The sequence below is a fragment of the Scardinius erythrophthalmus genome (genome assembly GCF_964197995.2).
Source record: "Scardinius erythrophthalmus genome assembly, chromosome: 1".
NCBI classification, from domain to species: domain Eukaryota; kingdom Metazoa; phylum Chordata; class Actinopteri; order Cypriniformes; family Leuciscidae; genus Scardinius; species Scardinius erythrophthalmus.
Window position 1 is genome coordinate 71,481,671 of NC_138221.1, and position 17,398 is coordinate 71,499,068.

Below are 17,398 nucleotides of genomic sequence, written 5' to 3' on the forward strand. Positions count from 1 at the left end.
GACCCTACTGTTTTTTCCAGAGTGTTTTTGTGAAAGTGAACAATACAAGGACACCAGCGCCATGAAGAGGCTTCTTCAGTCTAGACAAGAGGAGGTGAAGGCTATCAAGCATGAGAGTGCATTGGTTGATGCTCTCATTACAATGTGCCGCAGTCTAGAGGAGCATGTGACTGGTAAACGCTGTCTATTGAACACCTGAGAATAACAGATTGTTTTTATAGAGAGATGTTAATATTATAATATTTGTTGTGATTTACAGTTGATTTTGAAGGGTTGGAAGAAAAACACCATATTGACATAGATGAGATGGACCTGGATGAGTTCATGGATGTTCAATCATTAAATCAAATTCCCTCTCCAGTGTCACAAGTAGTCACCTACTTTGAGCTTGATGATGATGTTCGATCTATGGCAAAGGTCCTAAATACCTATAAAGACAGCTTCATTTTCAAATCTTGTTGGGTGAATAAGGCAAAAGAGTTTGCAGAGAATGCCAATGAGGACGAAGTGGATATCACTCTCGATGATCTTAACAAAGAAATATTCGAATCATGTTATGATTCCTACAGAAACATATACACAACCCTCAAAGACGGTAGCATAACTTTTGAAGAGGTTGATGCAACATTCAAGGCCTACAAGGGAAAATATGAAGAACTTGCAGCGGAAGTTGCAATCATTTGCAAAATAAATCTCAGTGATGACCAGCGTTGGGTCCAGACAAGAATCCAGCAGATCGAGCAGTACCATGAGCTTCATCTGGCAGTAGAGTCGGCTCAGGTGGTCATGTTGGTCAAACAGACACTCTGCCTTAAAGGAGACTTTCAAGTCTTGGAGAAGTTGCTTATAACTGTAAGTCATCTAATTTTTGCCAATATGCTTCCTGTTGTTAAATAAATTCATTTTGATTAAAATAAGTAAGGGATATGTTTAACCCATGAGGCTTTCTTCCCTTTAGACACAGGTGGATTTTAAACAAGAGCGTCTTGACAGCATTGACAATGAGTTGATGCAGGCAAAAACTGTGCTTGTGGACATCACAGATTCCCGTAGACTGTGCCTTCATGAGCTTGGCCTCAGGAAGAACTTTGTTATATGGGTTAAAGAGGCTCTTGAAGGTAACCAAATAAGTGTTTGCACTGGTAATTGAATGTGATTTTATTATTTGAATGCTCTTTTGTAAGCAAATGTTATTCCTCTTTATCACTTCAGACATCAATGAGTTGAAAGTCTTTGTGGATTTGGCTTCCATCTCTGCTGGAGAGAATGATTTGGATGTGGATCGGGTGGCCTGTTTTCATGACGCAGTTCTTGGCTACTCCTCAATGCTCTATGATTTAAAGCCAGATACTGACTTCAGGCTTTTTAAAGATATGCTGAAAAAACTTTGGAAGGCACTTGACAATGACCCCAACCTCCCCAAAAAATTGGTAAGAGTATCTGCCAGCTTTGACAAGGAAGAAAACAAGATTGTCTGTATTTTTGTTCATCAAAAACATTTTCTTTGTTTCAGTGTGACTCTGCAAGACACATTGAATGGTTGAAGACAGTCAAGGATAGCCATGGGTCAGTGGAACTGTCCTCTCTATCTCTGGCATCAGCTATCAACACAAACGGCATCTACATTATCAGTGCACAAAACCAAAAGAAGGTTTGTCATTACTGTTTGAGTTCAAATAGATGTTGCACAGATCATACACACAAACAGTTTGAAATACTCATGAATATAAATTGATTTTACGGTAGTCAAAAATCTTGTTGTGTGTTTTGGAACATGCTAACTGGTTTCTAGTTGGTCCAAGCTGGTTGACCATTCTTTGTCAGGAGCATTGCTGGGAAAATCAGGTTTCTAGTTAGTCCAAGCAGGTTTAGGCAATTGACAAGCAGGACTATAAGCTAATAGAGACCTCATCATTATGATCAAGGTCCTTGCTCGAATAAATCAGGTGGGATGAAAAGCAGTCATGCCGATTTTTGACAAAAATGGCAGCTGATTAGTTGCTAGACCAAGATGGGTTACCAGCTCATCCCGGTCCCCATCCAGGGGTGCGTTTCCCAAAAGCATTTTTTGCCAACTATGCTCGCAATTTCCATTGAACTCTATTGGTAACGACGGAACTTACGACCGTAATTGGCTTTGGGAAGCGCACCCCAGGCTAATAATCCAGCAACTTACTAACTAACTAGCTTGGACCAGCTACAAAACCAGTTATTAGGTTCCAAAACACTGCTTAAGATTTAGCTAAGTTTCCTTCAGGAGCAATGACATGCCAAATTAGCACAATTCTTATTTTTAGCTGTCTTTATCATCATTGAATAGCCTAACTGATACAGATAATATTTCAGAAATATCAACCCATGAATATTGCTTTTTTTTTTCAGTTATGCTTGGAAAATATTCTGAAGCTTCAAATTATGGAAGAGCATGATGAGGGCTATGAGACACGCACTTATTCTCTTGAAGACCTCAGGGATCTTCAGAATAAATTGATGCTAATGTCTGGCAAAGGAGATCAAGGCCAGAGTGAAGTCGATCAGTTTGCAGAGGTGACCTTTCAGCTTTTAGCTGTTTTACTCTGTTATATTTCACAGTGCTATTGTAATTATCCCTGAATTAACTTCCTCCTTGTTTCCAGGTCTTTGCCAATGTACAGAGGTTGGCCTCTGCTTTTATTGATTTGTTTGTTGCTGGAAATCCATTGTTCAGACATTGGGAGGCAAATATCAACTCTAAAAGTAAAGATGCATGCATCGTAATGGACTTCAACTTAGGGAGTGTTGTCAGTACCATCGTGGTGGAAGGTGATGTCACAGAACAGTTGCCTAAAGTCTGTAAGAAAATCGAGAGGTGCCTAAAATTCTGGAAGATTTTTATGGCCAAGCAGAGATCTCAGCATTACTACTTAAACTATTACACTGCAGAACAAGTAGTCTACATGTGCCGTCAGCTCAGCCAGAACAATCTGACCGAAATGGAAGATCAAGTTCTTATGATGCTCTCCTTTATCAAACCTGATTGCTCCACTTCACATTTAAGACGGGCTTGGCACAGGCTTCAGTATGAAGCAATTAAGAGGGGTCCTGAGCAAAATGATGACTTAGACTTCCAAACCTTTGTTGAAGTCCCCAGTGTGATTGAAAATGATAGTACTGAGGAGCCATGCCCAACGTTTGACGACTTGGAAAATCTCTTGGGTAATGCTAATGGATCGGAAAAGCTCGATGTGATTTGGAATGCGTACATGCGAGACATGAAGAATTTTCTGCCAGACTCCCTTGATGTCGGTAGTCTTGGAAATCTTCTTGAAATTTTAGCCAACAGCCCCAGTGAAATTGAGGGTGATGGGTTTTTACAGGATGAGAGAACAAGGAACATTCAGAGGGAACTTCCAAATGGATTGGCTACTGGAAGACCAAATCTAATCATCTGCCCTTCTGAAGAAATTCTGATATCATGCATTTCAATTTACATGAGAAGCAAGAATGAGCCTCTACCAACCTACGATGAAGTACTCCTCTGTAGTTCTTCCACTCCTTATGAAGAAGTGGAACTTTTCCTCAGGCGCTGTCTTTCTGCTGGCTACAGGGGAAAGAAGATATACACAATGCTCTATGTGGACCAACTCACCTACGAAGTGAGCTACAAAGTGGAGCAATTTTTTCAGCATCAAAATGCACTGAGCAGAAATGATTACAGGCTGGTGTTGGTCTGCAGCTCTAATAGAGAACATGCATACCTTCCCTCAGCTTTTAGTCAATTTAGATTGCACTTGATTCCCCAAGAACCAATAATCGTTATTCAACGATACCTTGCTAGGCATTTTACAGTCCCAGCTGACATATCCAGTGCTGCTGCTGTGTTCAAAAACAGACAATGTGTGGGAATTGTATCCTCAGAAAGATCAGGAGTTGGTGAGTATGCATTCAAGTAATGGATTTAAATTACTTCGTTTTCAGAATTCATGTCAGTTGGTAAAATATAAATATTTTTTGCAAAACGTGTAAGATGCAGAATTATAATCTATGTGGTCATTTTAGGAAAATCACTTTACATTAAAAGAATGTATGAGAACTTGAAGAAGAACACCAAGAAGCCTTCGCAGCTGAAGTGCATCAGGTTAATTGACCCAAGAATTGATGAAAATGTCATCCTTCAGTCCTTGCTTAACAGCCCCAAGAAAAAGGAGCTTTCGGTCTATCATTTTGATGTCACCACCATGGTAGTTACTTTATTTATTCATTTAATTCGATGAACAAATAGAAATATATGTTGCTGCTGTTTTTCAATATGTTTTATATACTTACAGGTAAAAAAAGGACTTCATGAATTTCTGTTCAGGCTGTTGATCCTTGGATACCTCACAGACTCAGAAGGAAACATGTGGAAAACCAGTAATAAGCACTTGTATGTCATCGAGATCCTGAGACCTGATGCCAGCACATCCCGAAATGACCGAAGAGCTGTAAGTAAATGGATATAAATCATTTAATTAAATCACGTAGGAAGTTTTTGTCATTAATCAGACAAATGCCTCATGTATTAATGTGCCTTTTATCTTGGTAGGGTGCAAAAGCTCCATCTGCTTACTTGGATGTGTTCCCAAGTGTCTATTGCCGTCCTCCCAAAGAGGTACTTGAGTTGGAAATGAGAATCCAGGAAAATCCATCAATAATGGAGGATGAGGGTCCCCTTATGGATGACCAAGAGTTCCGAAGTGAGGCTTACCAGCGGCCTTATCAGTACCTGCAACGTTTCTACAATGGTGAAAATTTAGATGCCTTCATGTACCAAGGAGTGGAGGGCAGTCATGTTGAATGCCTGCAGATGTTGTTCGTGTACTGCGGCATCATAGACCCCTCTTGGGCAGAGTTGCGTAATTTTGCCTGGTTCCTGAACTTACAACTTCGGGATTGTGAGAGAACGGTTTTCTGTGATGTGTCTTTCATTGGGGATACTTTGATGGGATTCAAAAACTTTGTTGTTGATTTCATGATTCTCATGGCAAAGGATTTTGCCACTCCTTCACTTAGTATCTCTGACCAGAGTCCAGGAAGACTGCACAATGACCTTTCTTCTGCCAATGAGGAGGATCTAGCTCCCTTTAGGATAAGAAAACGATGGGAGTCAGAACCACATCCGTACATTTTCTTCAATGATGACCATGAGTCCATGACATTCATTGGCTTTCATCTTCAGCCAAATGCACAGAATGGGATTGATGCGATTGATCCATCAACAAAAAGAGTGATCAAGCAGAACATCATGACCAAAGAGCTCTATGAGGGCCTTAAACTTCAGAGGGTCCCTTTCAACATCGATTTTGACCAGCTCCCAAGATGGGAGAAAATTGAGAGGCTTTCCAGGGTGTTGGGAATACAGTGGCCTCTTGATCCAGATGAAACCTACGAGCTCACCACAGACAACATATTGAAAATGTTGGCAATTCACATGCGCTTCCGCTGTGGGATTCCTGTTATAATCATGGGTGAGACAGGATGTGGGAAGACCAGGCTAATCAAATTCCTTTGTGAGATGCACAGAGGTGGAGTTGCCACTGACAACATGAAACTAGTCAAGGTTCATGGAGGGACAAGTTCAGACATGATTTACACCAAAGTAAGAGAAGCAGAGGCCATGGCGTTAAGAAACAAGGTGGATTATGGGTTTGAGTCTGTGTTGTTTTTTGATGAAGCAAACACAACAGAGGCCATTAGCAGCATTAAGGAAATTCTCTGCGACAACACTGCTGATGGACAGCATTTGACAGGTGACACTGGCTTGCAAATCATTGCTGCTTGCAACCCGTACAGAAAACACACAGACGTGATGATCAAGAGATTGGAGTCCGCTGGTTTGGGATACAGAGTTCGTGCTGAGGAAACGGATGAAAAACTTGGATCCATTCCACTTCGCCAGCTAGTGTACAGAGTGCAGGCTTTACCACCTAGCATGATTCCACTAGTTTGGGATTTTGGACAGCTCAATGACCACACTGAGAAAATGTACATCAAGCAAATAGTCGAAAGGGTAGTTGAAACCAATTCCATTAGTTCAGATTACATCACAACCATCACTGATGTTCTTTCGGCCTCACAGATGTATATGCGAACAAGAGAGGATGAATGCAGTTTTGTGAGTCTGAGGGATGTAGAGCGCTGCATGCAAGTCTTTGGCTGGTTCTACAAAAACCACCCAATGATACTCTCAGAGCTTGACCAGTTTGAGAGCATGCAGCGGACAGAGAGAAATGAAAATCAGAGGAATACTGATGAAAGAAACCCAATTCTTTGGTCATTACTGATGGCTGTTGGTGTGTGTTACCATGCCTGCTTGGAGGATAAAGAGAAATACAGAAGAAAAATTTGCAGGTACCTTCCAGAGACCTACAGCCCATTGAAAGTGATGCAGGAGATTTCAGTCATTCAGGATCTTTTTCTGAGTGGAGTTCCATTGGGTGCAACCATTGCTCGAAACAATGCCTTGAAGGAAAATGTCTTCATGATGGTGATTTGCATCGAGCTACGAATACCTCTCTTTTTGGTTGGAAAACCTGGGAGCTCCAAGTCCTTGTCTAAAACTCTAGTTGCAGATGGCATGCAAGGCCAAGCAGCCCATTCGGATTTGTTTAGAAAACTGAAGCAGATCCATCTCGTTTCCTTTCAGTGCAGTCCTCATTCTACACCAGAGGGGATCATCAATACATTCAAGCAATGTGCTCGTTTTCAGGAAGGCAAGAATCTAACAGAATATGTCTCAGTCGTAGTGCTAGATGAGATAGGCTTGGCTGAAGATTCCCAGAAAATGCCTCTGAAAACTTTACATCCTTTGCTGGAAGAGGGATGCATAGATGATCAGCCAGTACCCCACAAGAAGGTGGGATTCATCGGCATCTCAAACTGGGCTTTGGACCCTGCCAAGATGAACAGAGGGATATTTGTTTCACGTGGCGATCCCGATGAAAAGGAATTGATTGAGAGCGCAAAAGGAATATGTTCCTCGGATGCCATGATCCTTGGAAGGGTAAGAGATTTCTTTCAGCCATTTGCCCGTGCTTACCTGAACATCTGTAGGAAACAGGGAAGAGGTTTCTTTGGTCTGCGAGACTATTACAGCTTGATAAAGATGATGTTTGCTGTTGTCAAAGCTTCTAATCAGAAGCCTAGTGCAGACCAGATTGTGAAGGCTGTGCTAAGGAACTTCAGTGGGAAGGATAATGTGGATGCTGTCTCAGTTTTCACCAGCAGACTAAGTATCCAAACGAAGCTTGAGAATATCAGTGCCATTGAGCTTGTAAGAGAGAACATCACAGCCATTGGCCAAGATGAGGAATGCAGATACCTGCTTGTTTTGACCAAAAACTATGCAGCCCTTCGAATTCTACAGCAGACGTTTTTTGTAGACCAATGCCAACCAGAGATTATCTTTGGTTCAAGCTTTCCAAAAGACCAGGAGTATACTCAGATATGCCGCAACATCAACCGTGTGAAGATTTGTATGGAAACTGGTCAAACCATCGTGCTTCTGAACTTGCAGAACTTGTACGAAAGCTTGTATGATGCTCTCAACCAATATTACGTTAGCCTTGGAGGTCAGAAATATGTGGATTTGGGGCTTGGAACCCATAGAGTCAAATGCAGAGTGCACAAGGACTTCAGGCTCATCGTCATTGAGGAGAAGGACGTAGTGTACAAGCAGTTTCCCATTCCACTGATCAACAGATTGGAGAAACATTATCTTGACATCAATACTGTACTAAAGAGCGAGCAAAAGGACCATGTTGTGAAGCTTAAAGAGTGGGTTAAATGGTTCATTTCTGCAAGAAGCAAGCTCACAATTGCTCCCCAAACACGTCATTATCATCCAGCTGATGCTTTCATTGGCTACCACTCGGACACATGTGCGTCTGTTGTACTGCAAGTCACAGAGCAGCTCAAAGGGAAAATGGAGCTCTCCGATCCTAGAATCTTAGATGAGGCCAAAATGATCCTTTTGAACTGTGCAACACCAGATGCCGTGGTTCGGCTAGACTGCACTTCCCTGCCCAGTGTAGAAATCGATCACTTGTCAAGGATGTACTTTGAAGAGCAGAAGCATAGCTCCCTTGCTGACTTCATCCTTTCCCACATACAGCAAGCAGGGCCTAGCCATGCCTTTTTCACAGAGGTAAAGCAATACTTTGACTATTACTCTAGAATAGTGGTTCTAAATCAGGGGCGACAAGATGGTTTAAAACAAGCTTTAAAATAAGCCAAACCAGCTAAAAATCAAAACGATATTTCTTATTTTTATTAATTCCCTCAACAAAGGTCTTGGAAAACCTGTTTATATGCAAAAATTTCAAAATTGTGATTTCTAGACCTGGAAATAATTACATTTTTGAAAGGTCATGAAAATGTATAGAATGATTATAATTTTTATTTAAGCTATGTCAAGATGTAACATATTTTGTTGGGTAGAAACCACTGATAAATTGCTATTTGTGAGTAAAAAAATAAACAGGCAGCTTTGTTACTATAGCAGAGGTACCCGAAATGTCTTAGTCTACATGGGGGATAGATTGGGCTTTCGAGACAATAAGGTTGAGAACCACTGCTCTTTTGAAAAATCCATTACATTTCAAACTTTGTGAGAAGAAATATTGTAATCTTTGTCCTGATCCTTTAGGTGACCACCTTCTCAAGGCTTCTGACCGCAGCTGAAATTGAACCGCTACAGAACGTGGTCCAAAACGTAGAGCTCCTCTCTCTACAGCAGTTTGACACAGAACACTCATTCCTCAAGAAAATCAAGTATTGTGTTCAGTACATTTTATCACATCACAACAAAAAGCACACTTATCCTTAATTAAATGAATTAAACCCATTTTACTGTATTCAGAAATTATTTGGAGAACACCACCGGGGACAAGATACTCATCATCCAAACCGATTTTGATGAAGGCTCCCCAAGTTTAAATGTCATTGCATCTGCGAAGTGAGTTGAATGTGGCCGGTGGCACATTTGTTTGTTCAGTAAATGCAATGAAAGCAGCATGATTTGAACCTGAAATATATTTCCAGGTATTCTTCTATCAATGAGATCAACAAATTCAGGAAAGAGGGCCATGGAAAGACTTTTATGTACTTCGTCACTAAACTGCCAAGAATGGATGGTGGAACTTCTTACATTGGATTTCATGGCGGTAAGATGAGTTTGATTTCATCACTGACCAAAACTTTTTTGTTTTATAGAAAATCTCATTTAACATTCTTTTAATAAGGCCCTTGGAAGTCAGTCCACATCGATGACCTCAGGAAATCGAAAGATATCGCCTCTGATATAAAAGCCTTGCAGGGTCTGACCATCAGTCAGTTGTTTGAAGAGAAAGCAGAGAAAGTACCTGAGCCTGAAGGTGACATCAGTTTAAAATCAAATATTGAGAGTTCTCTTTAAGTGATTATCAACTTTCTCAAACAATCCAAATATTTTTTACTGCTTGCAGCAATGGAGGTTGAGGAAATGTACGCAGGAGAAGGAGAAGAAGAGAAGATGGAAGTAGAAGACAATACTGCGAGTCACAACCTCAACAATAGCAATGTATTTTCAGTACTATTTTCACCCTGTTGAGTTCAGTTGGCTTCTAAGTTGACTCAGTGGTAATTTTCTTGTGCTCTTTAGGGCTTGGAGAATGTTGTGGACACCACAGCGCTGGTGCGGAGCTGTGTTCAGAGTGCAGTTGGCATGCTGAGAGATCAGACCGAGGCAGGCACCCGCAGCACCAAGAGAGTGCAAATCCTGCTCATGCTCCTGGCTGACAATGAGACTCTACAAGGTGAGATTTATCAATGTTTCTGTTATTATTCAAAGCTTTCATTAATTGCACTGTAAGTGGTTACTCATATTTATATATTTATGTTACCAGCTGAATTTCTGAAAACGTTAAAGAAGCGAATTCATTCTCTATTGATGGCTCACGATGAAAACACAATCTCCGCCAATAGCTGGGTCTCCAAGGAAGCTCTAAATACTGATGCCTTGCAAGAGGGTGGAACTTTTAGGTAAATTACATTGTATTTTGGATTGTATTTCAGATGTTCAGATTTTGACTAGGCCTTACTTAGCTCTCTGTGAATCTCTATACCTAATACCTAAAACAATTTTACTTTCAAAGTTTGTTTGTTTTTGTTTTTTAGGCACGCCCTGTGGAGGCGAGTTCAAACAGTAGTAACTCCCTTCTTGGCTCAGCTTGTTTCAGTTATTGACCGTGACTGCAATCTAGACCTCTTGCTGGATACAAACGCTGAAGAATCCTTGAAGAAACTGTGGTTGAATATTTTTGGAGATGTCATGTTACTGAATGTTCCTCACACAAATGTGAAAAACAAGTATGTGATCATTTGATTTCAAGAGACATTTTGTAAGCCTTTTGTAACACTAATGCCCTTAGCTACACAAGCTTTATTATGTTTTGTTTTACAATGTTTTCAACAGCAATTCATTATGCAAGGCAAATATGCGTTGCATTTTCATCATTACTGGCATTTCAGAAAGTTAATGTTGATATGTTTTTTAGCTAGAATGTTAACATTAACCTTCCATTAACCTGAACCTTTTGGTAATGCAATTTAAATCGCTGTCTCAAATGGAAAGCAAGAACACGTTGAAGGGGTCCTATTATGCTTTTTCACTTTTTGAACTTTAGTTAGTGTGTAATGTTGCTGTTTGAGCATAAAAAAAAGATATTCAAGGTTACAAAGCTCAAAGTCCATTCCAAAGGTAGATATTTTATTTAACAGAATCCACTTTTCAAGAACTACAAGAAGTTTTTTCCAGTTCACAGCTTGTAACAGGGTGTCCGCGGATCCATAAAAAGTCTTAAAAAGTCTTATTTTTTACTTATGAAAGGTCTTAAATTTTCTAAATATCTAAATGTTTTCCAAATTAGAAGCATCTAATTAGTGTACTTTTTTATTTATTATTCTTTCTTTGTGGATGTGCTTGTTCACGTGACATTGCGCGTCACATTCGCGGCAGCGAATAAGGAATTAACTCTGTCTCCTGCACGCGAAACAGGAGGAGAGAAGGAGAAGCAAGTTGGTAAATGTCAGTTCAATTCTAAGTTCGTTCTTTGTGCGTAGTGGTGTGCGATGTGTATTGTCTATTATGATATTGTAATCATTGTTTTTCGAGCTGACATCGCTTTTGTCTCTCATGCTTTCACTGCGTGATGTGTGCAGTTATAACTTAGGCCTATGTTCCCAAATGAGTTTTTGTCTTATATTTATATCATATTATGTTGTTATCATAGGCCTACAATATCACATCAGCAGGAGTTCCGTTTTCCCGTGCACAATTGCAAATGTGATATTTTTATTTTACATACCAGTTAAATTAACAATAAATTAACATTGTGAGTTACATTTTATAAACAATATTGTCAGTATTGTTTGTTTTCAATTTATTTCGCTGATGAGAATTTCAAAATTAAGCCATAGCAGTGTCTCTATGACACTCTTTTTGAATGAAATCCACGTTTTGAACGAATCAATTTAATGATTCAATGAACAATCACTTGCTTCTTTCCTGAATGACTCCCTCTACTCACTTTTTAAGACAGTGACTTGCCGCCACCTACTGGCAGTTTTAGTTTCACATTTAAAGTACCCTTTAATAAGAATGTTAAAATTAGAAATCAGTTCATATTTAACAATCTCATAGCTTTATTTATGCAATTGTAAATGCAGTGTAAATATATTAATGCCAGATCTGATGCCACTCCTGTGTCACCTCTGCACTGCAAAGATGGATTTTGATTTAATGATTTAATTTGACTGGTAACAGTGGTATTGTGTAATTATTCTAATATAATTTAATTTGAATGTTAGAATTTGACATAAAAGGTGATGCATACATCTACAAATGTCCATATATAGGCTGGAAATGCCCCTGGAGATCAATTTAAGCTGGCAAATATTACCCCTTAATAAAAAAATGTTAATTTCTGTCACTGCTGTGAACTGACCACTGCATAGAATATGAAAAATATGAATATCTTCGTCAGTCAGCTGTCAACAACAGGCCTAAACCAGCCATGGCACCAAGCACAGATACACAATCAGTAAAATATTATCTATTTATTATCAACAAAACTTTGAAAATATCGAGACATATTTTGTCAATATTGCACACCCCTAATGCATGGTATTAATGTTGATTTCTTCGGGTCTTAAAAAGGTCTTAAATTTGACTTTAAAAAGTGTGCAGAAACCCTGTGTAAGTATGTCTTATAATTGGAACTGTTAATAGAAAACACAACTACAATAATACATTTTATGTAGCTGCTATGATGTAAATAAAGGGCATTCGCTAGCCTGCTGTCTAACATCACAGCATTGATGTAGTGTTTACTGTAGCTTTTGTAAGCTCTCGCTTTTGTAAGGCTGTTCACCACCCCTTAGGAAAATTTGCCATGTTAGCATATTCTAATGCACCCCAAAAACAAAATCAAGACTTTGTAACAGGGCATAATTGGACCCCTTTAAATATGTAATGTAAAACAGGATCACATACTGACAATGCATTGCTCATGCCTTGGTGTCTACATTAGCACACATGGATGGTAGAGTATATTTCTGACTTTAAAGCAATGTAATTATTATAACTGAAAACTCTCCATCTTAACAGCTCGACGATCTTGGTTCAGAACTACATTGCCATTGACAGGAACATGGGTTGCACCATGCCTTTCAGCTGGAGAATTAAAGACTGTCTAGAGGACCTCTGGGTACATGCTTTGCAGCGAGAAGGTAGTTTTGCTTAATTGCTTTCCTTTTTATGCTATGTTTTTTTCCCTTGAGCAATCAAGCTTAAATCAGTGTGGTTAGTGTTCTTGAAAGAAAAACATTTTCACAGTTTTCCCACTTTTATTGGGAACTCTTTTATTTACAGTTCAAATTAAAAACTAAACAATAAATGCTGTCTTTGCCTTTCTGTCACCAGGACACTCTCTAAAGCAATTTGAAGAGTTTTTTTGGAAGACGCCCTTGGGCAGGTACATCTCTGAAGCATCCCAAGAGATGCAGATGGAGTTTTTCCACAGGTATCTCCAGGATTTCGTCTCCATGACCATGAATGTAATATCGAAGGTGGACCTCGAGGTGAGAGTCAGACCCTTTCAAAGATACTTTTTGTTACCCATCATCTGCATGTCCAAGCACATACTATAAAATATGTGACCCTGGATCACAAAACCAGTCACAAGTCGCACTTGTGGCAATAGCCAACAATACATTGCATGGGCCAAAATTATCGAATTTTCTTTTATGCCAAAAATCATGAGGATATTAAGTAAAGATCATGTTCCATGAAGATATTTTGTAAATTCCCTACCGTAAATATATAAAACATTTATTTCTGTGAGTGAATGCTGCACAATCGCCAACATAAATTAACAACTTTAAAGGAGATTTTCTCAATGTTTCGATTTTTTTGCACCTCAGATTCCAGATTTTCAAATAATGTCCTATCCTAACAAACCATATATCAATGGAAAGCTTATTTATTCAGCTTTCAGATGATGTAAAAATCTCAATTTAAAAAAATTTACCCATGTGACTGGTTTTGTGTGACAATGCATTGCTTATGCCTTGGTGTCTACATTAGCACACGTGACAGTTCACTTACACTTGTTCATGTGTGTGTCTGTTTTTACATTTTAGCTCTTGTGTGGAGCCCTTACTTGCAGTGTACATGAGCTTAGAGATGGTGAGGAAGCGCACGAGGGTGAAGTCATTTCTCTGCCGTGGGTTCATGCTGCCTACCATCACTTCAAGAACCGAATACAGAACCTCTACCGGATGATCAGCATACAGCCTCAGATAGCTCAGATGCTGCAAGATAACAAACCTGCAAGAGAGGGCAGAGAACTTGTAAGTGCTTGAGGTTTACATGGTATTACGGGGATCGGATGTGGATGTTCTTCTTTGCTTACTTCCCTTTGTTTCTCAGGCGTTAGATGCGTACGCTGCTCTGGCCTGTATTGAATACCTGGAGCCTCAGACTCTAGATGGAGATGCTGAAAGTCTGGCCTGGCTCAGGCGTGTGAAAAAGCTCCAGGTGCCGATCGAGCTGGTCTGCTGTGAGGAGATTGTACGCCACTACGGAGAGAAAAGCAAACAGATGGTCACCCACATCCAGTGAGTTAATATGAGCTAGAAAATACGTTGTCCTATCATCAGTGCTTTTACAACATGTTATCTGTATATTTTAGTTATATTTATTGCATAATAGCTGTTCTCGGTCTATTTGTTTGGGACTTGGGTACTGTAGATCTTTGGTTTGAACTTCGAAAACTCCCTTTTTCCACATTATTTGACCACTTTCCCCCCATAATGTAGGCTAATGTGTTTCCTCTGGTGCATCTGCGTTAACGAAAAGTATATTTTATAAAAAAAAAATTTCTCCATTCATGATTTTATTAATTTACATGACTTTTCCTGGTCTAGAAATCACACTTTTAAAATGTGCCTCATATATCCTGGATTTCTGTGGGAACCCTGTTTTTTCAAAGGACAAAAACATTTTTCGTGTTGTTGTTTTAGCTTATTGTAATACTTGTTTTATTGTATTTTAAGTCATCTTAAGGCCCCCTTGGACGCTTGCTAAGGCCCATGTATACTAAATATTTATATATACTTACAGTTCAGTGAATGAAGAAGCAGGTCATATAAGCATATGTCAAAGTGGTCAGGGCGATCTAACTTGATGCTGCTGTAAATGTGTGTTGTGTGAGTATGTGTATGATAATGCATTTTCTTCTGTTCTATTCTGAATTTCACTTGTATTTCAATTCTTCCATATATTCTAAATTGAAATAAATGATGTGGTTCCTGTTTGCTGCCTTTCCCAATTGGAGTTTTCAAGGCGTTCCCAGTTCATTTCCGAATGACACTCAACCCATGTGCACAGTGCTGCTGCTAACAAAACTCAGATCATTTACTGTACTTTGTTAATTATCAATATTATCATGTATGGTCATTTGAATCATTGTATTATTAATTTTCAGACAAGGCTGGCAGCGCATTTACTCTCTGGCCCTGTTTGTGGAGCACATGCTACTGGGCGTAGGAGAGCTGCAGCTGAAACTCAGGCCGCTGGTTCTGGAACACACTCGACGCCTAGCACAAGTGAGTCGATTATACTCCTTCCTCAAGCTGAAATGAAACTCCTGAAGGAACTGTTCATCTCTGATACTCCTCTGTTTGCTGAAGGTCCTAGAGAAGAACTCGGACCTCAAAAAGAAGCAGCCGTTCGAGGCAGTGATCACCGTACTCAAAGCCTGCAAAGATGAAGCATCTCAAAGCATTTTTAGGTTTGATTTGATGTTAGTTATTCTTTTTTTTTTGTCGAAGGATTTAGTAAGAGGCTGCTATTACAGGATTTTGGTGATTTGGACATCTTAAAATAAAGTGTTACCAAATGTATAAACCATCCCTTAACAATCCAGATGACATTTCAGTCTGATTGACGTGGTTCCATGCAACTTTTGTTTAGTCAGTGCTTACATACAGATTATTAGGGTCCATGTAAACACAGCTTCTGTTTGTTTACCCAGGTTTGGCATCCAGCTTTGTCCCGTGTGCATGGGAGACCCTCGGGACCCTTTGAGTCTGCCGTGTGACCACATCTATTGCCTGAGCTGCATCAAGCAGTGGCTGGTGCCCGGTCAGATGCACTGCCCTCTGTGTGTACAAGAAGTGCCTGATGACTTTGAGCTCAAGGCCTCGGACACAATACGGTAATCTAATACAGGGGTTCCCAAACTTTTTCATTCGAGGACCCACCTAAACAAGTATAATTAATCTCAAGACCCACTTGCACTGGTGCTACCAACTTTCTCAGTTGGTCGCACCAGCATGATTTGGTCGCACATCTTATTTTTTTTTATTTTTTTTTTTGCTACATGCCATGGGATTAATCAATGCATGCTGATGGTCTTAATCTGTATACCCTAGTTTTGCACTTTTGTAAAAAGACTGACAGTGACAAGACCTCATGTTAGCAAAATATTTTAAACTTTTAACTCTTAAAAAACCTGAATGTTCTTTAATGTTTGATTATAATTTTACCGTCTTCACATAGGGATGGGAAATGATAAGATTTTATCAATAATAATAATGCCACTGACGATTCTGATTATCGATCCAATTCTTTAACGATTCTCTTATCGATTCTTGATAGCACTGTGTGGAAAAATTTAGACATATGCTTTTAAAAAAAAAAGGCATTTATTTTAAAGCTTAAGCTTGAGTAAGCAAACTGTACTTTTTATGTAATTTATGTAGCCTAATAAATAGAACCTTATTGTAAAGTGTTACTGATGATTATACACCGATTCAGACGTCTCCTGAGTTCACTGTTGGAAAGATCAGTTGTTTAAAACCATTCATTAAAATGAATCGTTCAAATGAGTCATTAGTTCGCGAAATGGACGTGTGCGCGTTGTGTGATTATCCCAGCACTGGACATGGACATCCAAGATTTGTGTCAACAGAAAACATTTCATCACTGAAAACATTTCATCACTGGATAGTTTTTTTTCGTTTAATTAAAGTGTTGTTTTATGTCAGCTGCATGTCCGGAACGCTTTTCAGAGAAGATAAGGCAACTTATTTAGCACAATTCACACCCAGCGGTAATTAAGGAAAAAAAAATCTCCGAATGCTCCACATGAAACTTTGGTCTTTCGACCTTTTACCACCGTGTCGATTTATTTTGATTAATATGTGCGAGGGAGAGAGAGAGCAAGACAGCGCTTAGTTTGGAGACGGTGAAGTTTACACTTTCGACTGGCTCCGAAGAGAGAAAGAGAGCGCGCGCGCGCGACCGAGTCTCTCTCTCTGCTCGACGTTCTTTCAGTTAAACATGCACTGTGACTCTGTCACAAGCGCAGCAGTTCTACATTACTCACCGATCAAATAAGACTTTTGCGGGACAAAAATTCACTTTGGCGGGCGCTAAAACTCGCTTAAGAGTCGTTTGGTCATTAATCGGATTGGTTTTGTTTCACTCATCGTAACGTAAATTTAGCTGCAGCTAAGTGCCTTTGTGCGACCCACCTTTTCTCACTGTGTGACCCACAAGTGGGTCGCGACCCACAGTTTGAAAACCACTGATCTAATATATGTCTGTGCTTAATATTCAACAATATTATTGATCTGACTGCATTGACACCATTATATGAGAACTGAACTGAGCTGGACGATGACATGGTTTTCTCCAGAGCGGCGAATATATAAATGAACCAAATTAATAACTGAATTTACTTAAGCTGGACTGTGACGCTATTTTCTTCTCATTATTTTCCTGTTATCTCTGTAAAGCTGCTTTGAAACAATCTGTATTGTAAAAAGCACTATA

At 39.5% G+C, this 17,398-nt stretch overlaps 1 protein-coding gene across 3 annotated transcripts in view; it reads left to right on the top strand.

Annotated features, from left to right (window-relative positions):
- The window catches only part of LOC308690929 (E3 ubiquitin-protein ligase rnf213-alpha), an 88,060-nt gene that overhangs the window by 27,141 nt on the left and 43,521 nt on the right, over positions 1–17,398 (top strand). For all 3 annotated transcript variants that reach the window (XR_014030214.1, XM_081365718.1, XM_081365719.1), the window contains exons 24-48: positions 21–173; positions 260–852; positions 959–1,118; positions 1,213–1,430; positions 1,514–1,651; positions 2,383–2,547; positions 2,637–3,912; positions 4,039–4,220; positions 4,308–4,463; positions 4,565–8,164; positions 8,666–8,790; positions 8,879–8,974; positions 9,061–9,182; positions 9,261–9,392; positions 9,483–9,577; positions 9,659–9,812; positions 9,903–10,038; positions 10,174–10,365; positions 12,665–12,786; positions 12,980–13,137; positions 13,699–13,908; positions 13,988–14,175; positions 15,045–15,165; positions 15,250–15,350; positions 15,594–15,776. Coding sequence is in view for 2 of the 3 variants with exons in the window: in XM_081365718.1 (XP_081221844.1) it covers positions 21–173; positions 260–852; positions 959–1,118; positions 1,213–1,430; positions 1,514–1,651; positions 2,383–2,547; positions 2,637–3,912; positions 4,039–4,220; positions 4,308–4,463; positions 4,565–8,164; positions 8,666–8,790; positions 8,879–8,974; positions 9,061–9,182; positions 9,261–9,392; positions 9,483–9,577; positions 9,659–9,812; positions 9,903–10,038; positions 10,174–10,365; positions 12,665–12,786; positions 12,980–13,137; positions 13,699–13,908; positions 13,988–14,175; positions 15,045–15,165; positions 15,250–15,350; positions 15,594–15,776 (8,776 nt within the window). In the remaining variant the exon portion in view is untranslated. The remainder of the gene's footprint in view (positions 1–20; positions 174–259; positions 853–958; positions 1,119–1,212; positions 1,431–1,513; positions 1,652–2,382; positions 2,548–2,636; positions 3,913–4,038; positions 4,221–4,307; positions 4,464–4,564; positions 8,165–8,665; positions 8,791–8,878; positions 8,975–9,060; positions 9,183–9,260; positions 9,393–9,482; positions 9,578–9,658; positions 9,813–9,902; positions 10,039–10,173; positions 10,366–12,664; positions 12,787–12,979; positions 13,138–13,698; positions 13,909–13,987; positions 14,176–15,044; positions 15,166–15,249; positions 15,351–15,593; positions 15,777–17,398) is intronic.